This window comes from Paramisgurnus dabryanus, chromosome 3 (genome assembly GCF_030506205.2).
Source record: "Paramisgurnus dabryanus chromosome 3, PD_genome_1.1, whole genome shotgun sequence".
NCBI lineage: Eukaryota > Metazoa > Chordata > Actinopteri > Cypriniformes > Cobitidae > Paramisgurnus > Paramisgurnus dabryanus.
Window position 1 is genome coordinate 18,413,881 of NC_133339.1, and position 25,437 is coordinate 18,439,317.

Sequence of the window (25,437 nt, forward strand, 5' to 3'; positions counted from 1 at the left end):
TTCCTAAAATGTGATTTACTGTGATCTTTTTAAAACGGCACAATGTTGAGAAATGCATTACACTAGGCAACTCCGGTCCTGGAGGGCCGGTGTCCTGCAGAGTTTAGTTCCAACCATAATTAAACACACCTGAAGCGGCCAATTAAGGTCTTACTAGGCATACTAGAAAGCAAGTTGGAGCTAAACTCTGCAGGACACCGGCCCTCCAGGACCGAAGTTGCCCATCCCTGCACTAGAGGATATGCAGCATATATTGCTTAGTGTATTTCTTGCATAAGGATGTAAATGCTGGGGAAGTGCAAGTGGTGCAGTCACTGATGCTAGGTATTTGTAGTATTTACTTGACTTAATTTTTTACTGAAAAAAAAATAACTTTTTTAAGTTTTACTCATTTAATCGATTGATAACCATGTAGGATTACATGCACTGATCTATATATAGTGCATGGTTCTATATAACAGTGTATGCTTACTTACATTTAATATTCAATAAAACAAATGCAACAGAAACATTTAAGTGTGTCAATGGATGCCCTGTGAACCTGACTTTATTAATATTATAAACACATCAACATTCCAACACTTGTAAATTACTTAATTTTAATGAATATCCTGTAACATAACCCAAAACTTAAATATAATAAGGATTTGAAATATATTAACAGTTCAAGTACTACAGGTTGAGTGGAAGTAAACAACAGTCATCGTAAGAAAATATTTACTTACTGTAAAATTCACCTTAATTAAAGCAGCCAAATAAGATACATACAGTGTATATACATCCATAATTGGCTTTAACCTTACCCATTTTAAATAAGGCGCATTTATCACGCTTTACCGTAGAGCTTATTCTCCTCCGAGATATTAAGAAAATATTTTTAAAAGCAAAATATTTTACTACAGAAAGTGTCTTTTTATAACAAAACAGTATTTTTAAGGTGGAAAAGTCAAATTTGTTGCAGTACTAAAATACCAGATTGTATTTTGCAGTACAATTAGACTTGCCATCATAACCTGCCTCGAAGGTTTGACAAAAGACATAAATCCATACAAAAATTAACCATGGTTTAACCACAAATTTACCATTGTCCCACTCCATCAGTGTTCCCCAAATCTTACCCTGGAGGGCCCGGAGCACTACAGAGTTTAGCTCCAACCCTAATCAAACTTACCCACCTGTGATTTTCTAGTGATCATGAATACATTGGTTAGCTTGCTCAGGTGTGTTTGATCAGGGTTAGAGCCAAACTCTGCAGTGCTCCGGCTCCTCCAGGGTAAGATTTAGGGAACCCCGCACTACAGTAACTAATGTTAAACAATAATGTTTATGGTTATACAATTGGTAATCAATCCACCCAAATTATGGTTACTTTACCTGTCATCAAAGTTAATTTTCACAAGGAAAAAATATACACTATTAAACCTACTGTTAAAGGAAACATAAAAGTGATTGTGTGTGTGTGCAAAACAACAATGCAGAAAATTGTTAACAGGTCCAGGTGTCGCTTAAGTTCATGTTGTTTAAATCCACCCAGGACAAAGTTTTTGTCTGTGGGCTTCTTCATCGCAGGACACAGGATGTAAATCTAATAAAGATCTATGGTTGTGAGCTGTCTGGGTCATAGATTGACGCCGTTACTGAAGGAAGACGTTCGGCTGCTTTTGCTCTTTGCGCCAAGAACTTATCAAACTCTGAGAGAGAGAGAGAGAGCGAGAGAGAGAGAGAGAGAGAAAGAGATTGTGATTGGCCAATAATAAGATTTTATGCATAAAGGTAACTAATATGTAAATATGATATTATTGTATTGACCAGATGGTCTTTATAACTTTTGCCTGTGCTGATTTTGTGAAAAAACTGCATTGATTTAATTGGTTGGTAGACAAAATATAAATAAAGTAGATTTAAACTGGTTAATGTAATGTATGTGTTAATGTAATGTAGTTAGCCAGTTAATCACAACATTTAGAAAAATAAAACTGTCAATGACAGCGTACCAATTCTGACACAACCTCCATAGAGGTTTTAGCACAGGAGTCTGCGTGGACTTAAGGGTTAAGTTTTTGTTTACTGCGTTAAAAATTTCACTATTTTTAAAAGTATAAAACAACTCTCAGTTGTGGCCGGTGACTTATTTTTCAAGGACATATGTTTTTCAACACATGTATTTAGCCCAACGTGAGAGTGGCAAGAATGTGTTCTGCGCATCATGTGAACCATGTGAATATAGGAATACATGCCTGTTAGGGCTGGGCAAAAAAATAGATTTTTCGATTAATCGTTTTTTAAAACGTGGTCAATTAAAAATCAATTCTAAAAGAGCAGAATCGAATTTTTTTTTTCATATTTATTTCCGTAAACATTGAACGGAGGAATGGAAGCATTTTAGATTTCGCAAGCAAGACGTGTTGTGGCTTTTAATTTCTTTTTATTAATTACCCACTTGTAAACTGCTGTTCACTGTTCTTTTTTATTAATATAGTATTTGTATTAAATCTATATTCATTGAGTTGAATCGAGAATCGAGTACGAGAACCGGAATCGAAAATTTAATCGAGAATTGGAATCGAACCGATAGCTTGTGAACCGAAATCGAATCGATCTGGAACATCTGAATCGATACCCAGCCCTAATGCCTGTTGTTTGCGTTTTCCAGATACTCTCTTAATCTCATGTGCAATCAAAGTTTGACATGACGCATGATGCACATTTATTATTATTTATTTTTTTATTTAACCAGATGGACTCTCTGAGATTAAAAATCTCTTTTTCAGGAGTGCCCTGCCAAAATGGGCAGCAATACAGTTAGTCTCGCCACAGACTAAACAAACAAAAAATATGCACTGTAATCACTTTACAGATTCCATGTGTCAAACAATTTCCTTAAATTGAGCAAGAGACACTAGATTTTGTAACTTCAATTTCGACTGAAGATAATTTCAAATCAAATGAGGCTGCGTATGCAAAAGCTTTCTTCCCCTGCTCAGTTCAAACACGTACAGTGGCAAAAGAAAGTATGTAATCCTTTTGGAATTTCATGGTTTTTCTGAATGAATTTGTCATAAAGTGTGATCTTCATCTAGATCAGTGTTCTTCACATCCAACCCTGGAGAGTTGGTGCCCTGCAAAGTTTAGCTCCAACCTTAATCAAACACACCTACCTGTGATTTTCTAGTGATCATGAAGACATTGATTAGCTTGGTCAGGTGTGTTTGATCAAGGTTGGAGCTAAAGTCTGCAGGTTACCGGCTCTCCGGGGTTGGATGTGAAGAACCTTGATCTAGATCAAGGGCACTGACAAACATAATGGGTCTAAAAATAACTACACTAAAAATTCTTATCTTTCGTTTCTTTATTGAACACACTCATTTAAGATTCAAAATGGCAGTGGAAAAAGTCAGTGAACCCTTAGCATTAATAACAGGTTGACCACCCTTGCCAGCAAAAACCTCAACCAGGCTGTAGCTGTGTTGAGGAGGAATTTTAGCTCATTCTTCCTGGCAGAACTGCTTTAGCTCTGTCATATTCTTTGGACGTCTCATGTGTATGGCCCTCTTCAAGTCAATCCGTAGCATCTCTATTGGGTTGAGGTCTGGGCTTTGTTTTTCTGAAGCCATTCTGTTGTGGACTTTCTCCTGTGTTTTGAGTCATTGTCCTGTTGCATCACCCACACAGTTTCAGCTGACGTAAAGACATTCTCACATTTTCCTGAAGAATTGTCAGATATACTTAAGACTTCATCTTCCCATCAATGATTGCAAGCTGGCAGTACCCTGATGCAGCCAAGCAAGCCCAAATCATTTTGTTTCCTCCACCATACTTTACAGTTGGGATGATGTTTTAATGATGGTATGCGTGCCCTTTCTGTAGCACTGTGTGTTTTTTCTAAATAATTCTTAGTTTCACCAGTCCACAAAACATTTTGCCCATACCGCTGTGGTGTGTCATTTTGCTCTTTTGCAAACTTCAGGCGTGCAGCAATGGTTTTTTTTTAGTAAGCAGTAGCTTCCTTCGTGGTGTCCTGCTGTGAATCTCCTGCTTGTTCAGTGTTTAACGCATTGTAGACTTATGAACAGAGATGTTAGCAAGTTCCAATGATGCCTTTAAATCTTCAGCTGTCATTAGGGGTTGTTTCTTTACCTCATTTATAAGTCTTCATTGTGTTCTTGGTGTCATTTTGACTGGGCGCCCACCAGAGGTGTAAAGTACTTAAGTACAGTAATCAAGTAAAATTACTCAAGTATTATTTTTGGGTATTTTTACTTTACTTGAGTACAGTCAGTTAAAAACCATTACTTTTACTTTTACTTAATTACATACAAGAAAATAAAGTACTTTTTACTCCTTACAATTTTATTTATAGTCAAAAAGTACTTATTTTTTAGAGATCAATTAATTCAATTTTCCCTTGCTCTTACCAAAACAACTGAATTGTGCTGATTAACTTAAATGTATTTCATTCTGGATCCTTTGGACCATTCTAAGGAATTGGCCAACAGTTCATCTGATAATGAAGATTTTTTCGCTTCTTTGAAACCGATAACACATGAAGTGTGTTCCTTTGTGACACGTTCCCTGCCATTTGCAGCTTCTCTATCAAGACTAAGACCTTGTTCACACTGCCAGTCCAAATCTGATTTTGCTGCATATCCAATTTGACAGATTCGCCATCCATATTGTGTATCACAACTGTTCAGATCTGATCTGTGCGTCCTGTAGCGTTCTGCCATTTTCCGAATTATCTGCACTGTTTCTATGGCAATAACTTTGCGCTTTCACGGCAATCTGCCTCGACTTCTGACGTTTTTACTAGGGGTGCACCGAAATTTCGGTCGCCGAAAATGGCATTATCGGTTTCGGGCCGAAATAAAAAATCCAGCCGAAAATGTAAACCGAAAATGAACGTCAACCGCGCCCCTCCCATCTGTGCGCTAGCGCTTGGGTTTCACTCACGGTGATCAGTCGTCTCCCACCCCTCCCCTTCGTGCTCAAGCAGGTTTCACTCACGGTCGAGCTGTTTGCACGCGTCTGCAAAGATTAAGCATGTCTTGATGTGTAAACTTTAGAGAGAGTCGCGCTAATGTGTCTCATACTGTAATCCATTAACATACATTTGGCGAATAAAGCAATGAAACACAACGTAACGTTTTTATGTGGAGCGACTGTTGCGCTGTTTGGGACTCACCCTCGGTCTCTGTATGTGCATGCGTTTAAGTGCCCTCGGTAGTGCACATACGAGAGAAAAGCGTTTAAAAAAAAACAAGCAAACATAAAATCTCGCTGTTATTGACAGGGCACATATAAACAAAATTCTCTCCACAGTATTCTTTTTCTAATAAAAACATTCGTTTATGTCTTAAGTGTATGTATAGATTACAGTCAGATTAACCTACTTAAGTCTGTGTCATTAATGTTAATCAAACAACCCATGACAAAGAGACAAATAGCTCTAAAAAATAATTATATATTTAATTGATTGTGTTATGATTCATTTAATTTGATTTCTGTACCTAATGCTAATTTCAGACCTTATTAATGTACAACTTTGTTCTCTTTTATAAATGTTTGCAATTTCTTTATTGTTTATTAGATTTTTCCCACCTGCTTTTTGCTGATCCGAAAAATAATCTGATCTGTGCCTCAAAAACTGTAATGTGATCCGAACTGTGAGTTTTTTGATCCGTCACAAACCCCTAGTAAAGTTAGTACACAGTGATGGCCATAAATGCAATTGTACTAATAATTGGCATAATAATTTATTTCGGTGTTTCGGTTTCGGTTTTTCGGCCTTGGTTTCCTTTTTTCGGTTTTCGGTTTCGGCCAAGAATTTTCATTTCGGTGCATCACTAGTTTTTACGTGACGCAACAGCATGACATAACCGAAAAGCTACACAAATGCGATCAGGGCGGTCAGACTGAAATGGAATTCTGGAAATGCGATTTGGAAAAACCATTTCAAACCACCACTGGATGTAGCCTGAAACGGATGATAAAAAACGGATTTCGTGTGGTTTTTGGCCGTTCACACATTCTAAATGTGATTGGATTCCTATCAGATATGCACCGAAATCGGATTTGGACTGACAGTGTGAACAAGGTCTAATACACAGCATCGGCTGCCTGTGAGAGGCTTGATAGAGCTTGAATTTTGAAAATTAGCTTCTGCTTAAGTTAAATTCGAGGTTTTACAACTTTGAGTAGCATGTTGCATACTGAAATTAGGTAGTCTTATACTGAAGTTTGATAAGTAAGGAAAAATTGACGACGGGCAGCTGAATTATAAGATAATAATGCACAATCTAGGTGGTAAACGACGCAAAGTGGAGTGCCGTTACACCGCGGGTGTGCATTATTTTCGAATAATTCAAAGGACTGGAGTCATTTATTCCGCTTACACCACGGTTACCACAAACATTGCTTTGGTGCCTATTTTTAAGACATTTTAAAGGTTAGGTGTGCGGTTATCAAAAAATAATCAACACCCATGGAACATTTCTCAGCCAATCAGAATCAAGCATTCAACAGACTATGGTATAAATAAATACGATTAAATACAAACTGTTGTAAAGCAGGATAAAACCTTGTATGTGTTTCATTCAATTTTTTTAGAGATTAACAAGAATATCTAGTTTTCATTCTTCCTGATACTTTTACTTTTTTAATACTCAAGTACAATTTTAATGTAGTACTTTTTTACTTTTACTCAAGTATGATTCTGGCCAGATACTTTTCCTTTTAATTGAGTAAAATTTACACTCAGTACTTTCACTTGAGTAACATTTTTGAGTACTTTTTACACCTCTGGCACCCACTTCTTGTTAGAGTAGCAACGGTCCCAAAGAGTCTCCATTTGTAGATTGTTTGCTGTAGACTGGTGAATTTTTATAGTCTTTGAAACAACTTTCCAGCTTTATGTAAAGCAACAATACTTGATGGTAGCTCCTCTGAAAGCTCTTTTTGGCGAGGCAGGGCTCACATAAGCGTGTTCATGTGAAGAGGAAACTCCAAAAGTTTGAGGGGTTTTTATCAGTCAAAGTAGTTGAAGTTCACACCTCCAAGCGTATTATTTTAACGAGACTCCAGTTGTGACTCCAATTAGCTTTTTTGAGGTCATTAACCCAAGGGTTCACATATACTTTTTCCACAAGCACCATGAAGTTTATTTTGTTTTCATAAAGACCAGAATTTTTTGTGTTATTATTTTTAGACACACTGTTTGTCAATACCCTTGACTTAAGCCCGGTGCACGCTGTGAGATTTCAGCAACGATTTAGCTGTCTGGGACAAATGTTCAAATCCTAAAAGATTCCTGAAATCCTAGGCTAAAATCTGCCGTCTTTGATCGCTAGTTTGACATGTTCACAGACAGCCGATTAATGATTGTTAAGATCAAAATTATCATCCCGACAAAATTCTGGAAAAGAGCCAAGTAGAGTGTACAGCAGGAGGAGAAACTTGTGGAGTTATGGAAAGATAAAGAGTGTTTGTACAACGTGCATTCGCCAATCGCCACTGTATTATGATAGGATAAAAATGAAGCAGTCTGGAGAGAAATCGTGCTTGAAATTCAAATACCAGGTACTCTTCTCCTTCATTTTTTCTTATTTTTATGCTTGAGACAAGTCATAATTAAAATGGACGGTAGATGTTGTTTCGGTTTGCTAGCCTTCACTTCAGCGTGTGTTTGCCCAGCCGTCATCATTCAATGACCTAAAACTAACTAACTAACTAAAAGAGTCCGATTTTTCAAAGTCTTTAAACTCTGACATCTGACATCGATCCAAAAGGTTTACATACTTTTTCTTGCCACTGTATATTGAATTTGCGCCCCTCAGAAGATAAGTCACCGGCCGCCGCTGTCACTGAATGATACCACAAACCACATTAACAAGGAAGTAGATTACCTTCACTCGTGACTCCATCTGAATCATCAACCTGCATCAAAGAGCAAAAAAAAAATAACATGAAATGCTTTATACAAACCAACAACATTCAGTACATGGTTATTTTCCACTACCGTCTTTCTGTGAATAGAGAAAAATCCCAAGTTTTATGAAATGTGAAAAACCTTCTTTGTTTAAAATGTCTGCTGACATAGGTCTGTATAGGCAGGCAACAATATTAGCCTATTATATATTAGTTTACATTCATCAGGATTACAAGGTGTAAGTGCATGGCATATGAAAACCACAAGAAAAATCAGAGCGACTCCAGATCAGACCAAAATGCATCTTAATACCAGGTCTAAACAAGCTCATAGAGAGAAGTGTGAGTTAAGGGCCGTTCACATTATAACAATAATTATAAAAAATATAGTTTTAAAAATCGTTAACGATAAATATACAACGAACGATATCGGTGAGATCCCTTTCTTGGCGATTTTCCACCCACCTGATGAACGATAAACCATAGAGACAGAGCGCCGATATGCAAATTTGAAAACCACGCCCACCGGGGGGGAAAACAATCCAACCGTCTCCATTGACTTTGTATTGCGAGAGGCTGCCTCCTTGTCATTTCTGGCTTATAACAAAAAACAGAATAATGCCTAAAAGCTGCTGTGTGACAATATGTACAGCTAACAAGCCAAAGAACCCAGAAATAAGTTTTTATAAGCTGTCGAGCCGTAAAACCCAGCTTTTAAGGAGAATAAAGTGGATCGCCGACTACGTTTCCCCCTAGTGGACGCAGTTCTACTAATAGAAGTACTATGAAAAGTTGCCTGTTTCCACTTTTGTTTCTTTAAACGCTCGTTTTATGAGGTCGACAGCTTAAAAAAAAACTTATTTCTGGGTTTTTTGGCTTTTTAGCTGTACACCTTGTCACACAGCAGCTTTTATGGTTTATTCTGTTTTTAATTTTAATCTGTAAATACGTTTTTATAAGCTGTCGACCCCAAAAACGAGCGTTTAAAAGACACAAAAATGGAAACAGGCAACTTTTCATAGTACTCAATATTAGTAGAACTGCCTTCACTAGGGACTTTTTCTCCTTAAAAGCTGGGTTTTACGGCTCGATAGCTTATAAAAACTTATTTCCGGGATCTTTGGCTTGTTAGCTGTACATACTGTCACACAGCAGTTTTTAGGCATTATTCTGTTTTTTGTTATAAGCCAGAAATGACAAGGAGGCAGCCTCTCGCAATACAAAGTCAATGGAGACGGTTGGATTGTTTTCCCCATAGATATGTATATAAAGGCTAGATGGCTCAAGGCGGAGTCCCTAACGTCATCACCTGGCGGCCATCTTACGACAGGGCGCTCGCTCACTCGTAGCATTGAGTTTTATGGTGAAGGTACTTTTAAATGACCATAACTTGCTAAATTTTCTACCGATTTTCAAACGGTTTGGGTTTTTACAAACGTTATTAACGTGGCTATAATTCTGGATGCTTTAACATGTTTCATGAATTTATTTTTTATTTTTAGTATAGGTATGCAGTGTCATAGGTACATCTTTGACGTTTATAACAAACCAAACCGTTTGAAAATCGGTAAAAAATTAAGCAATTTATGGTCATTTAAAAGTACCTGCATCATTAAAACTCAATGCTACGAGTGAGCGAGCGCCCTGTCGTAAGATGGCCGCCAAAATGCGGACGTTGCACTCAATTGGCCAGCAGCGCGGACGAGCCATCTAGCCTTTATATACATATCTATGGTTTTCCCCCCCGGTGGGTGTGGTTTTCAGGTTGACGCGCGGCGCTCTGTCTCTATGACAGCCAATCAAATCTATTTGAACTTCAAGTGCACGCGCACTTGAAATGACAGTGAAGCTCATTGCTGAGGTCAATAAAATTACCTCAGGTATTCAGCGCTGATGCAGTTGCTGTGAAATTCACTACGTAATTCTTTTTTCCTACCTCACTACGCCAAAAGGTAAGATATTAACTTAGATAACACAAACTTACGTTAGATTCACTGTTTAGAGAGTTACGCGAAACTGCTGTGTAAATGCAACACGAACAGCATATTTACATATTTAGAGACATGCGCGAGTGCCGTGCGCGAATTAGCATAAATGTATCGTTATCGTTCGGTGATGTGGACACACTAATATATAGTTATCGTTATAGTTTACGTTATAATGTGAACGTCCCTTTAGATGTTACTTACATCCACGTTAAGCCATTGCTCAATGTCGTCCATGATGTCATTCTGATCGACAGGAATCTGACAGAAAGAAACCATGTTTTTACTCATTTGAATTTAGCACAGTACCAGTTTGCAATAACACCCATTAGTCATTCTTATTTACGGTATGCGATGAGTTCTAAGTATGAGTATCATGCCTCTGTGCTTTTTGTTTGGTAACAAATGTAAAAAAATAAAATGTTAGTATGATACACATCTGATGATACCTGAGGATGAAAACAAGAACATTAGATGCACCAAATGAATATGAATGTCAGGCCTGAATGGAATAAATGAAACACCAAAAATCCCAAAGGACCATTCAGCAAAATAAGATTAAACATGCAGGCAACAAAGAAATAATGTTAACAAAATAGGCTCGATAAAAGAAAAACAAAGCCCATTACAGAAACATCCAATCTTATCCGTGTAGTACCAATTTTAATTTGGATTCTGTGTAAATATTGAACCGGTCAGATCTAAATGTAGTTTTAAGACAGGACGATTCTGTAATATATGGCCCTGGATCAGAAACTACAAAAGCTCAACCAACAACATAACACGCTGCAGACTGATGGCCACATTAGCCAATCAGACCCACCATTCCCTTTGCAATCATCCATTGAAACTGAGGTGAGCTGCTGAAGTTGGTGGAGTCTAGACTGTCATCCTTAACATAGACAGACAACCTTTTAAAATGATGAACAGACTTTCGATAGCATCCAACGGCAGATTAACCAGAAAAACACTGTAACCACGCTTACAAAGAACTTATTCATACTAATAAATGCTCCTCAATTTTTTAATAAATGAAAGATGCTTACCGTGCCGGTGTCCTCTTGCTTTCTGGGTTGGGCAGCCAGACCATCAACTGCTACAATGTTTTGTGGGCTGTCAATGAACAAAATAACAATTAGTATTATATTATATGAGTGGTGCTGTTTTGTCTTAGTTGGTAGACAAACGGCAGTCGTAATGAAGTTTTAGTTTAATGGTAACATGGGAGAGAATCTCATTCCAATATTCTAATATTTACCATAGTTAAATAAATAAATGAATGCAAATGAATGAAACAATAAACAATTATGGATATATGACAAAGACTGACAATATTTTTTGGAGAAAACATATGGAGACAACATTATTAATTTAATATGTATACGTTATTATTTTAATGTATTATTTATCAGTAATCAATAGTTATTTTAAAGGATTCAAGTGTTACTGATAAAGTCAATTTTCACTTCGCACAGTGTTTTGATTGGAATAAACTGAAATTCATCACTTCCAGTCGGCATATTGCATGCAGTGTAGTCGCACAAGTTCACATTTTTTTATGGAATATGCAAAAACTCACTTTTATTTTGTATGTGATTAATGACGATACATTTTTGCCCAGAATTTTTTATAATTTTGTCATGTACTTTTCCTACCTTTTTTGTAGTGAGCCGTTTCTATTTTGGGTGAAGTCTTCCGTTTTTGTGCCTATAGCAAACCCCAGAGCAAAACAATGTGTTAAGAAACATGGTGTCAAATCATAGCCCTTTAACAGTTGAAAACTTGCATTAAATTTAACCTAGATGAATCATATTAAAGAAGGTGGGATGAATTGTAGCTGTAACTCAGAGAAAAAATAAACACGGCTCTTAAAATGTATAATAATTATTAATTATGTATTTTGAGTTGAAACATTTGAAACATTTTTAAGACGCAGATTAGAAATTATAATCATAGCAGAACTTACTCAATCCTGCCATCTGATTGGACAGCGTGCTGACTGTTGATTGGGCGACGGCACCTTGGGCTTTTAGTTGGTGTTGAGTTTCCTGTGTGGTACAGTACCAAAGTCAATGAGGTTTGGCTTTGTTGTACTCTGAGGTAAATACATACATGAACCGATATCTGTAGTATGTAATTATTACATGGTGCTCTGGAATGCTCAATTCTGATTGGTCATTGCAAAGTTTGTTATTCCCAAACTAAATAAAATTCAATATAACTATGCCTAAGTAATAACGTATGAGATTTTGTTTACAAATGTACAAAGCATGTACAGTATGTTTAGCATGCACTGTCTATGTATTATTGGTCTCCTGTGATTGTGGGCAAGTGTTAAATGAAGGGGGCACACTGAAGGGGCTTATTTCGTAAATAACAACCTGCTGCCTGTACATTATCCGCTTATTACACGGCTATTACCACATAAGTAAGGTAAGGAACATTGAATACTGATTTAAAATATATTATTTGCTAATTTTTAATGAATGGAGACCTTCCAGGAGGAAAACCCGTTTACTGTCGGTTTTAAGATAAGACAAGACATTCAAATGTAACAAACACACTATTGGTTAAATCATTTGTAAATATATGCAATTGCATTATATATGTATGCCTATTACACGGCTATTACCACATTAATATGCGTGTAATACATACATACATACATACATACATACATACATACATACATACCGCCTTTTAATCCAGAGCGCCTTATATATGGATCAAGGCAAACTCCGGGTCAATGTCAAAATGTTCCGACCGGCTCGCGCGAGGACAAGTATCAGACTGTTTCATTTACAACGTGTTTTACTGAATTAGGGAAAAGTTCCCCTCCACGTTTGGGAGAAGAGTGAGCAAGGCTGGGAGATATTGTTGATATGCACATCAACGTTTGAACAACGTCACCATGGTGAACTGAGTTTTCAGAAGGCTTAATAAAGTTTGACTTTATCTGACATTCCCTTTAGCACAGCTCCATCTAGTGGATGCATAACGCAAACCCAGTCAAACGTTTGACTGCATTATCTTTTATTCTATGCGCCTTATAACCCGGTGCGCCCTATATATTAAATAAATTCTAAAATAGGCCATTCATTGAAGGTGCGCCTTATAATCCGGTGCGCCTTATAGTGCGGAAAATACAGTACAGCATATGGGTTACGGTGTGATATTCGTTTTCAGTGGTTGTTATCTGCAAATAACAAACCTGAAAATGTTGCGACTAGCCAATCAGAATCAAGCATCCAACAAGCCGTGTAATAATAATAATAATAAAAAAAGTAATAATAATAATTACTGACTGGGTGTACGTTATCCCTTACTTTACATCAAATAGTTTATTCTTACCGTCTGTGTGTTGCTCTGTTGTTGGAGATGTCTTTCAAATCTAAAAAAAAAAAGTTAACACTACTGAGAAGACACAAAAAATTGATTTTCACGAGAGATTTATGACTACAACTCAATGCTGTGACATAAATTATATAGTCACAAAACAATTATGCAATTTAGTATTATTGTCACCAAACATCACGCTGGGATAGCGTATTTTTGTAGGCAAAACTTGGAAGCGAGTTAGCATTTTAGCACTTCCAGTTCCATCGTTCCGAAGTCAATGTTTTTTGTATGGGGGTCTTTAAGCCTTAAATTAGATTTTGGATTTACACTTGTGACTTTTTTAAGCTTTAAAGTGTCTTTTAAAGGGTGGTCGCTATCAAGATGCTACATGGGACTATAGACAGTGTCGGGAGCTTCAAAATCAACACGCATGAAGACATGCAACATGGACACAATTCCCAACAAATAATCAAGCATAGAGTATTTCCTTATCAGGGAACATGTTTTTAAATAGTTTTAATAAAGTTTGAAAGTTGTCGGAAGCCTGGTGAGGACGACGTTGGAGTTGGACAACCGTGGTGTAGACTAAGGTAAGCTTTTACATTTTTAGTAAACACGTTTAGATTTCAAAATACATAAAGTTGTGTTCATCTGTGAAGATTATTTTGTTGGGCAAAACATCATAAACTTTTGTTAAACACAGATCTTATTTTTTTGATAATCCATAAGTCTATGGGAAAAAATAATGGGCTTTTTGGTGAGGGAACCGGGAACTTCCGGGTTGGCCTACAAAAATACGTCATCCCTGTGGCACTCTATATATTTTAATGTGGACATCTACTCGCTTAACATGGAAAAAATAAATATATGAAGAGTTTCGTTGCAAAACGAAATAATTTTTTCAGAAATCTCGTTTTTTGGTTGTGAATTCCAATTAATATCAATTCAACTGCAGTTGGTTTGTTTTGATTTAAACCTTCATAACCTAAAAATACAGCTTAGTAGCACCATAAAACAAAATAATAACATGATAACATAATAATAAACATGTTTTGACAAAAATGTTAAAAACGGAGTTATCTCGTTTTGCAACTAAACTTTTCATATATTCATTGTACAATATTTACAGTACAGTTAGATCAACTAGATAGGTAACAAAATGCATACATTATATATCTAAACAATTATTTATGAAAAAAGTACATGCATTCACAATCTTATTTAATAAGACTTTACCTGTAATATTGTGTAAAAGTTGCGTTGATGTTATCGTTGGCGGTCAGTAATTGCTCTGTAAGTTTCTCATCTGTGAGTCTGGGTATGAGCTCCACCATGTGGCCCTGCATTTCCTTACTCTTCATATACAACTGCTACTGGCCCGCCAAGAGAAATTAAAGAAGCAAAAGAAAAGTTCAATGCCACAGTCCTTTACATAAACACAAATATCTAACAGCACTGTACTTTGCATTCACTGTCTGTGTTGTTTTGATGCTTAGTTCACTAAAGGAATTATTCAGTTTAATTCACTTCTAGTCGTATAGAGCTTTTCACAATGTGCACCGTTTTAACATTTTAGCAGAAGATAAAAAAGTAAAAGTATATAAACACAGAAATATGCAAAACTATAATTTAGCAAATCAGTCTGTGGCAGAGACTTCCAAAGGTTTCTATAGATGAATCATTTTAAATTACAATTATGTTATCTTCTTATATGGGGGTCAACATGTACTCATAGTGCAAAGTTATTTTAGCACATTTAGCACTAGATTCCTAGTAAATAAGAATGGCACACACCTGTAACTGTTCTGTGTCAGATCGCTGAATCCTTCCAGAATCCTTTTTAGACATCAAGTCTGACATTATGGATAGATTTTTACGAACCATCTCAAGATCTGTCTGCAACCTTTGTGTCTGATATGCAAAACACAGAAACAAACAGCTCTCTCACACACTGTGTAACAAGTGCTACTACAGTTTTTTAAAATATATATAATGGTCATCATGGTGTGGACATAAACAGAAATGGTAGTTTGTGAATTATGTGATAACCATGTCTTAAAGCAACACTAAAGAGTTTTTGCTCTTTGCTCCCCCTACAGGTTAGAAGCGTAATTGTCCATTACCCACTGTCGTAAATACTGCAGCATAGCTGGCTCTGATCGGATTGTAGGTCTGCCGTAAAGCAAGTTTTTGTAGTTTTCACTCGAACTACAGGACCGCGACCCGACGGTTGGAAACTTCTTTAGTGCGGTTTTGGCCGATAGAGGGCTGCAAAGCGAATGTGAAAGTGCCGTACACCCTGTTTCGAGTGGATGAAGGACTGAAACTTTTTTGGAAACGTTATTTTAAGGTAAAAAAAACTCTTTGGTGTTGCTTTAAATTTAGCATTCATAGTTAAAGCCACCTTTCTCTAGAGCTATGAACAGTTAACTTCATGAGGTGCATCAGGAATACTAATGCTGTTTCATATACTCCCACCTCAGACTTAGAAATAATGTCTGAACAGCACTTGAAGTCGGACCTATGAACTTGATGCGGATCGATCAACCCTGACCTCAGGGAGCCGTGCCACTTGATGTTACACCCAGAATGCTTTCAGTAAGATTGGGATATTCCCGCCTCCTTCCCACCTCGAACATGACATACACCACTATTGAAGGTCCATGTATGGTGAGCAGTGGCGGCTCGTGACTGCTCTTTCGAGGGGCGCTAATTCAAAATATGTGTTTGTTGCGACATGTGAACCAAGACACTCCCTTAACAGTAAACTGTGATTACGCATGAGATTATGCGAGTATCTGGGAAACGCAAGCGTCTCTTTTATCATTGACAAGCACGTGATGCACATAGGATCACTCGACGCACAGAACACATATTTTGAAATTACAAACCACATACATGATGCGCTACATACATGTTGTGACGAACTTCGCATCGAGCGCCCCGAAAAAAGAAGTCACTGGCCGCCACTGATGGTGAGCACTTATTTTCTTATCTATTAAAAAAAATGCCATAAGTCGCACAGGTATATTTGTAGCATTAGCCAACAATACATTGAATGGGACAAAATTACCAATGTTTTTAAATGTCAAAAATCATTAGGATATTAAGTAAAAATCATGTTCCATGATAATATTTTGCACATTTTCTACAATAAATATCTAAAGAATTTATTTATCATTAGTATTATGTGTTGCTAATGACTTCTTTTTGACAACTTTAAAAGTGATTTTCTCAATATTTAAATTTTTTGCACCTGCAAATTCCAGATGTTCAAATAGTTGGATCTCGGCCAAATATTGTCCTGATGCTAACAAACTATGCATCAATCAAATTCTTTTTTATTCATCTTTCAGATGATGCAATTTCAAAAATTGACCCTTATGACTGGTTTTGGGGTCCAGGGTCACATATGATGTACAATGTTATCATCATTGTTGGGGAAAGTTACTTTAAAAAGTAATGCATTACAATATTAAGTTACTCCCCAAAAAAGTAACTAATTGCGTTACTTAGTTACTTTTTATGGAAAGTAATGCTTACGTTACTTTTGCGTTACTTTTTCTTACTTTGCTGAAGCTTGATCTCTTTCAGGCGTTGCTGGTGTTTTTTATGATCGCAAAAATGTCAAGCTCTGGCCTGCCATCTCCGTTTCTGACTCAAACTGAGTGATTCAACGTTAATATGTTCAGTTTAATTCAGTACATTATTTAATTTGATTTAATTAAACTGAAAAGTAACTCAAATATTAATGTGTACATTTATAAAGTAATGCGTTACTTAACTCGTTACTTCATAAAAGTAATATTATTACGTAATGCGCGTTACTTGTAATGCGTTACCCCCAACACTGGTTATCATGTAACATGCATAAGGGAAAGCGTTTCATTGGTTATTTTTGTTCTGGTTATTCAATGTAGTCGAGCAAAAAAAAAAACGGTTAGTGAAATCAATACAAATTGTGTTTTATCAATACAGCCCCCCCTATGACCTACACGTGTGCGTTACCTGTTCAGGTGACATTGCAAGTGGTGCATCTGTATTTTGGGACTGCGACTCTGTAACAGCACATCTCTCTGCAGGCATGCTTCCTGGAGACATGGATGTAGCAGTCTGTTGAAGTAAGGGATTAATAAACCTGATGTGAAACCATCATAAGAATACAGGCATAACTCACATTTCATAAGGTAATCTATGGTATCAGGTAGTGATTTGCATCTCTTCTTACTAAGGGTTAGCAACGTTGAATGTTGACTGTGCTTATAATAATTTTTGTTTGACCATTAGTAGCAACATGGCGAAAGGTGACTTGTACCTTGTTAGGGCTGTGAATAGGGGAATAGCCATTCGCTTCAGGTATTGGAAACTGCACGCCTTTTCTCCTGAGATTTTCATACACGGTCACTACGCCCGTCAAATCTGTAGAGCTACGAAAGGCATCGGACCACGCCTAGTGAGAGAGCACATGATGGAAGCAGAGCAGAGAAACACACCCTGTGCTTTGTTTAAACAAACTACAACACAGGCAAAACTATCAGCCACATAAATAAAGCTTATTCTGAGCACGATTTGACTTAAAAGATTGTTTTTTCTGACCTGTATCATCCTCAAGACTCTATCCTGAAGGATCATCGGAGGGTTATTTTTAGGCAGGATCGTCTGGACCAAAACGTTCTCCACAAAGTCTCGGGTGGACACGTACATGTGAAATCTGTGTCCACAGTTTTTGACGCAGGCCTCCAACACCTGCAACAAAACAATGGTGCCATTTATATTTAACGTTTCTTAAATGTGACCTAATCATCCATTGTTATTTAATGCAATGACAGTCATACATGATTAAAAAGATAGTTCAGCCAAAAATGAATATTATGTCATCATTTACGTATCCTTAAGTTGTTACAAATCTGTATAAATTTCTTTGTTCTGCTTAACACAAAGGAAGATATTTGTAATCAAGCAGCAAACTGGGGCACCATTGACTTCCATAATATGAAAAATTAATATGGAAGTCAACAGTGCACCAAATGGTTTGGTTACAAACATTGATCAAAATATCTTAATTTGTGTTTAGTAGAAAAAATAAGAGCCCGTCCACATGGAGAGACGCGTTTAGCTGTATACGTAAGAATTTTGCATTGTATTGGCGTTTCGTACAGATCCGGCATTTTGGGAGCCTGAAACCGCTATTTTTTTAAACTGGGTCCCAGAGTAGATAAATCTGAAAAAGACAACCTTGCAATCCATAGTCAATCCATATACACGGTTCCCACTCTAAGCCAAATGTCAAATTCATTCAAAAAATTTGTTTATAAAAATTTAGCTTTAATGTCAGAAAAAAGTAAACAATGCCAATAAACGGATGTTTTGATTATACGGTAGTCTCACTTGAACTCACTGGAGCCCTGGACCCGGCATTCCTTACTTCCCAACTTAACAAGCAGATTACATTTTAATAAGTAGAAACAAAAATTTAAAGTGACAAACAAAAATCCAAAAATCAATGTCTGGAATAGACCTTTTAAAATTCCATGATATTCCAGAAATTCCATGACCTGTAGGAACCCTGCATATATTTTGTGAAACGATGTCATTACCTCACGTTTCGACCCTAGTCAGACACTGCCATAGACATTATATACATAGACGCTATTGGAGCTGACGTATCAGCGCGGCCTTCATCTTGAATGGGTCCTTAGTGCCCCCCCCCGGCATTTATTTCTACTGAGCAAGGTGTATCCCCAACTACAATAATCATAACTCCTCAAATTTCTACCGGATTTTCACACGGATTGGTTAAATGTAAGTAACGTTAGTTGAATATTATAAATGGCAAAATAACCAAAATAACTTTTCAACCTTACCTGTGCAAGGTAATCCCATGTGATCTATATCAATACTGCTGCAGTTATTGCAACTGTAAGCTGCACAAAATACGTGCATAGTTGCTCGCTCTCCGTTGACTCTGGTGCTAGCGTAGAGTGAGGAGACCTAACCAATATGGCGGTGACGTGCTACGTCACGTAACAGCAACAACAACAATAGCGGACTACATGCTTGTGCAGCCGAAGGTAGTGAGTTTGTTTCAGTGCTTTTGTGAGTACGCAGATGTTTACTGACTTTTTTATAACGAGTTCAAAATATAAAGATTATATCGGGAAAGCTCTGGCTTTGTGTGAATGTGACATAAATTTATGGACCTTTTGCGAGTAGACGTCACAGTTACGTCACTGCAAGCTGCACGCAATGTGGTGGCAGAAAAACAGTGGAAATGAATTACAAGTGAAATGAGCATTTTTCACAGCGATCAGCTTTGATTCTCGTTGCCTTTGAGTAAAATGATGGAAAGTTTTTCATAAGATCCCCTGGGGTCAATGTGTTAGCACGAGATAAGCTAGATGCTGTCGGGAGAACAAGCGATCTTCTCCCGAGTGCCTCTTGCGTAAATTATTAGATGTTGATGGCTTACGTTTCTTTGCCGTCACAGAAAACCATCACAGGTTTATCGATGCTATTAAAGTATTATTTTATTTTTGTTTGTTTGTTGATCATGAAGTACTCAACGCGCCTCCATTGTTTGTTTACAATGCGTGGAATGGTGCGCTGTAATTTGTGGAGCGGTTTTATTGCATTCTGTAGAAAAGAAGGAGTGGCGTTTATTGCGTTTTGGGAAAAAAGGGAGAAAGATGACAGAATAACACAGCGGATATTGGATTTTGCGTAAAATTAAGAATTTACCTTTAAAGACTGACCTGATATAATACTGATTTTGGCAGTAACTAATTTTTTTTCAACAATGGCGTTTATTGCGTTTTGGAACCAAACTCTTTATATATATATATATATATATATATATATATATATATATATATATATATATATATATATATATATATATATATATATATATATATATATATATATGAAGAAATAATAAAAAACTGGAAAATTATGAAATATTTAATAAATGGTATTATATTAATAGAATACATGATAGTATTGCTTTTATATGTACTTTAGCGATTCATACTGTAAAAATATTTTTTTGATTTACCAATATAGAACAATACATATACATTACATACATGCATAAATCAGTAGCTAAATCATTTAAACTTTTAATTTATGTACAAAATAAACGTAACGTGATATAAACGCTATAAGAAACATAACACTAAAGGGAAACAGACTTCGACAGAACACTGGATCCATAATAACCACAGTTTAACACTAAAACACTTTACACCGCTACTGCAGAGCTGTCACTTTCTACAACCAGTTGGGCTACGCCCACAAAAAAACTTAATCTCTGTTTGCAAACACGCAAATGCTCTATACAGGTTTGTAACAACTTGTGGGTAAGTAAATGATGACATAATTGTAAGTGTGGCCTAGGTGTTCAATCAGTTTTGGTGTGACAAAAAAAATGGATACTTACACTCAAGGTTAGCATAACCTCTTTAAAATTTTTATTTCCTAAAATCCTCTTTTTTATCGCTCTGACGGCATCCTTAGCTCTACAAACACAAAGGCAAAATACTTCAAATTCTTTCTGCAAAACCAAAATTAAGAAATGATATAGAAAGTAATGGACAGATTCCCCATGTAAACACATGACATCACACATACCCATCATCTGTTTCATTGACAATGTCACAGATCTCCATGTTAAGGCCCCAGTCCTCTGATGGGAGAGAAGAACTTGTGGCATTTTCTGAGCAAAGAGAGCGCAAAAAACACAATCAATACACAAAAACACAATCTGAATTATATGAATTCCAACTGTAGATTAGACATCTGATAACTTAATAACACACAGCTAAGTATTTATTAAACCAGCCGTGATTTACTAATCGTACGTGATCCACATAACTTGAATTGTTTACACTCCTTAAAGTTCAGCATGTGGGCAGGGAAAACAGGCTTTTCAACCATCTAAAAGGGCAGGTGCCATCATGTGCTCCCTTATTATACTTCTATCTTTCATACCGTACATCATTTGAATATTACAATTAAAGGATTAGATTAACCTCAATTCTAAAACTAACTCGCAAATCTTTACTTTGGCAGCCATGTAAACCATGAACTGGCTTTGAGCTCAGGCAACATACATGAAAAACACTGTAGTATTTTTTTGTATTTGATGTAGTCGACTGTAGTAATTTACTAGATACTATGAAGTTTGGAACCACCATGGTAAATATACCATGATATACTACAGTATTTACTACAGTTGATCAATTCACTATAGTGAATACTACAAAATAATAAAGTATATCAACAAAGTGAAGTAAACTGTAGTAAATTGTAGTATACTGTAGTAGTACAGTATACTACATCTTACTACAGTTTAGTATAGTAAATACTATATTTTTTCATGCGTGGTAAATATTCTGTTAAATCGCTTTGGATAAAAGTGTCTACCAAATGCATAAATGTAGATTTTAGAAAATATTTTGATCAATTCGTCTAAATTTGTGCGTTTGGCTTGAACAAATCATTCAGCACCAACTGCTAACGTTAGATGAGGCTGCATTGCATATTTTACTTGAAAACAAGTGTCAAATCTAGAATGAGTTCATGTATGACAAAACCTTTAGTTGTATTTTTTATAAGTGTATCACAACGCCAATGGTTCATCGCGTTGTTAGGGAAGATTAGGAAGACCTTTAACGTGTCGCCTTTCTTATTGTGCTTGATTGACATGTAAACAAGCGAATCAGCAATATGCCGAAGAACACGTGAGCCCGCCTTCGACATCTGATTGGACAAACGATGCATCGATCTTAACCTAATCCTAATCGTATCCTTAGCGTATCAGTTTAATTAAACGACGTATTTATCTATTGCAAGTGAATCGGCAATAAATATAAAAACGTTTTTCTAAAAAAGAACTATTTAATTGCAGTCGTATATAATAAAGTGTAAATACAGCGAGTGCACTGAGTTAATACTCGTATTCGTATGCTCTATTAATCGTGTACAATGCAATGCTCACCTACGAGTTGACCTACAGGTGTAGAGAAAGGATTTCCTATGAAAAACTCCATCAAATATCCGAGCTGATGCGAACTGTGTCTCAGCTTTGGGTTGATCAGATGTAGCCTACTGCTCAAACAAACTCGATCGATGACGTCACTTAAAGTGACCGCAGCACCGGGAAAACCTGTCTCTAATAAATACACGATCAAGAAGGCAGTATTGCGCCCTTTGGACCAAAATGTACATAAAGCAGAGCCCACTATGCAACAACAAATGTTTCAAATAATAGTCAAATGCATTCTTGTGAACCCCGCTTGTTTAAATCAGTGAGTTTGTTAATCTTAGCAATGTAATCAGTTGCTTTGCTTTTTTTTTTATCTAATTTGTATTATGATAAAAGTTATTGATAGACGTTCAAATATATTGACTAGAAAGCAAGGTTTAGTCACAATCTAATGAGGATTATGGTATTTCTTTCAGTGAGCTCTTGTTGAAAATTTACATTTTGGCAAATGTAAAAGGTGAACCATATATTATATAGAAATGTGTAAAGACAGAAATATTTTATTTTTGTGTAATTAAAAATTTCCACATTGCATGTCCTATCCCACATCATTTGATTTGAGAGTGCATAACAAAAACTGGTTAGGGATATGGGCGTGCCCTTATTTACAACAGAGAGCTTATGAATCTTAAACAAGAACAACCAGAAAGTTATGATAGAGACATGTGTGTGTGTGTGTGTGTGTGTGTGTGTGTGTGTGTGTGTGTGTGTGTGTGTGTGTGTGTGTGTGTGCCCGTGTGTGTGTGTGTGTGTGTGTGTGTGTGTGTGTGTGTGTGTGTGTGTGTGTGTGTGTGTGTGTGTGTGTGTGTGTGTGTGTGTGTGTGTGTGTGTGCCCGTGTGCCCGTGTGTGTGTGTGTGTGTGCCCGTGTGTGTTTGTGGTGGGGGTTTCATATTATACAGAACTTACAAATAATTACATTTTATTACTTCTATGTTGTTCTATTATGTAATTATATTCTTTTATCACACATTAAAATGAGTTGTAGGTTGTCATGGAAGCTGGATTTCTTTCATACAAGAAAATGCACCTTGCACCTGCACAACTCAGTTAATAGAAGATCAAGGACATGAGTTTCATTTCTAGACAACTCACACATTGATCAAATGTATAACATCACTGTACACCAGTGTGGCTAAAAGCATCTTTTAAATCTAATACATGTGGGCAGATCAGTCTTTCTTAAGCATTAAACAAGCGTGAAAATGAAATAAAAAAATATTCTCGTTATTGGTGGTCATTCCCACCTCAATAACAACACTTTCTTGTGAATTCTTTGAGAAACAAAACATTGAAAGCATCTTTATTACTTTCATATTTCTTGGCATAAACCCAAGACGTCTTCTAGTGACTAAAATCAAGTCATTTATAAAGTGTATTGCAAAATTGTCATGACAAGAGAAGCTTAATGAGTGCCATATTTATCATATACATTATAATTTAAATACTGACCCAAGTAAAATTAGTATTTTGTCTGTAAGGATCAACTGCATTATAACATTTGTAACTGTGACATCATTGTTGAGACTCAGCTGGTCAGCATAGGTATTTATTAACAGTTTTTATATGCTATTTTTATGTGATAATGAAAATGACATCCCTAAATTTGTATTATTCTGTGAAAGAGAAAAGTTTTTTGTTGAATGAATAACACTTGACGACCACATGGTGGCGTGTGTGTCTTTGGCAATAGTCAATTACATTTTTAAGCCAAACCATGGTTTTAACCTCTGTGAAATGTACTTCCAATAATGCAGTTAAAGAAATTCACATAACAATAATATGCTATTGCAGAGCAGATGTGTATGAAATTATGGTTACTCTATTTTGTATTTACATTTTTAATTTCATGGTTATAATTGTTTAACGGATGCATTGCCTTGCCTGTAAATGCAGTAATTATTTGGCAAGAAAATTAAAATACATGTAGTTTTTCCGCACGTATCTGGCTGAGAAGTAATTTTTCCAATCTTTATTAAAGAAAGAATTCAGGAGAGCATCAATCTGTAATTAACTTGACCAGGAATGACTCACTTATGACTCATCGCCCATTGATGTGTGTGTGTGTGTGTGTGTGTATGTGTGTGTCCGTAAAGCAAATACAGCATGGAAAAAATCAGTTTTAAATTTTTTAGTAGTGTTGTTATTATTATAAAGTTAAGATATTGGTTATAAAAACATCTCCTTTATTAAACCATTCCAAAAAAAGAAAAATAAGAATTTAAATTTTTTTAAATATTTTTTTTCATTTGTATAGTTATGATTTGCAACCATGAACAGGTATGTGAGGTACAGAGCTATAGAGGAAATCCAATACATCCTCCATAGAGTTAATAATACATCATCTCTTATAACATTGAAAACGACTCTGCCTCTAGCAGCTGAAAAGATAGGATCTGTTTTATACAATAAATTATGATTTAAATTCACCTTCAAAACATTTAGTTGGATGTGCGATACTTTCTCTAATGCATTAACTCATAAATCAATGGATTAACTCTGTGCATTAACTTATAACATTACAATAACTCTAAAAACTATTAATTGATAGGCCATTGCAATTAAGTTATCATCTGATGAAAATTTGAATAGATGTTGAGGCAGTCAGTATCTAATAATAAAAGAAAAGGTAACAAAAATTCAAAGCAAATGTTTGCTCTCAGCATCTCAGCAGTGAACTGGCAGGAGCTCATGAGCTGCTTTTTCCCACAGCTGTGAACAGTGTTCAACCAATCAACAGAAATGTCACAGGCGCTGTTGGATCATCTGTGAGATCCTAATGATGAAGAATCGACCCTGTTAACAGAATCCTGATGATGTGCATAAAAAAAGTCTCTGGTCATCCGAAATATCCGCAGATTCACATTACAGGCCAATAATGGCCTGTAATTCCTTCCTGCATAACATACTAGGGAATCTAATAAAGATTAAATTATTAATGTAAAATGGGACATGTTTATATTATTTTAGCTTTGGAGATTTCACTTAAAGTGAAATAACACAATGGCTTTGGCTGTGTACCAAAACTGCACACTGTCAAATATCCTTCATATGCCTCCCCGTATGCTATTATTTAAAATTACATTGCCAAATGTGCTCGCATTCAGATCTGTAACCATCAGATTCCTGCAAATATGTCTATGCAA

The 25,437-nt window shown here is 36.2% G+C and overlaps 1 protein-coding gene across 2 annotated transcripts; it reads right to left on the minus strand.

The window, feature by feature from the left end:
- Positions 1–521: 521 nt before the first annotated feature.
- Positions 522–22,386, minus strand: tom1 (target of myb1 membrane trafficking protein). Of its 2 annotated transcripts, XM_065252896.2 has the most exons (16): positions 22,246–22,386; positions 20,877–20,961; positions 20,686–20,764; positions 17,844–17,993; positions 17,563–17,697; positions 17,256–17,360; positions 15,042–15,158; positions 14,484–14,617; positions 13,260–13,299; positions 11,875–11,956; positions 11,564–11,615; positions 10,955–11,021; positions 10,732–10,800; positions 10,113–10,169; positions 7,902–7,932; positions 522–1,691 (listed from the first exon to the last, which is right to left on the minus strand). In XM_065252896.2, exons 1-16 carry the CDS (start codon positions 22,295–22,297, stop codon positions 1,597–1,599), a joined length of 1,350 nt encoding a protein of 449 aa, XP_065108968.1. In that variant the 5' UTR covers positions 22,298–22,386; the 3' UTR covers positions 522–1,596. The 2 variants fall into 2 exon arrangements, with proteins under 2 accessions (XP_065108968.1, XP_065133986.2); XM_065277914.2 differs by lacking the exon at positions 10,732–10,800.
- Positions 22,387–25,437: the final 3,051 nt, after the last annotated feature.

Coding starts and splice junctions, on each gene's coding strand:
- tom1 (XM_065252896.2), bottom strand. CDS start 22,297: ATGGAGTTTTTCATAGGAAATCCTTTCTCTACACCTGTAGGTCAACTC. Junction 20,962..22,245: donor ACCTGTAGGTCAACTCGTAG/GTGAGCATTGCA, acceptor CTCTTTGCTCAG/AAAATGCCACAAGTTCTTCT. Junction 17,698..17,843: donor GAGTCTTGAGGATGATACAG/GTCAGAAAAAAC, acceptor CTCTCTCACTAG/GCGTGGTCCGATGCCTTTCG.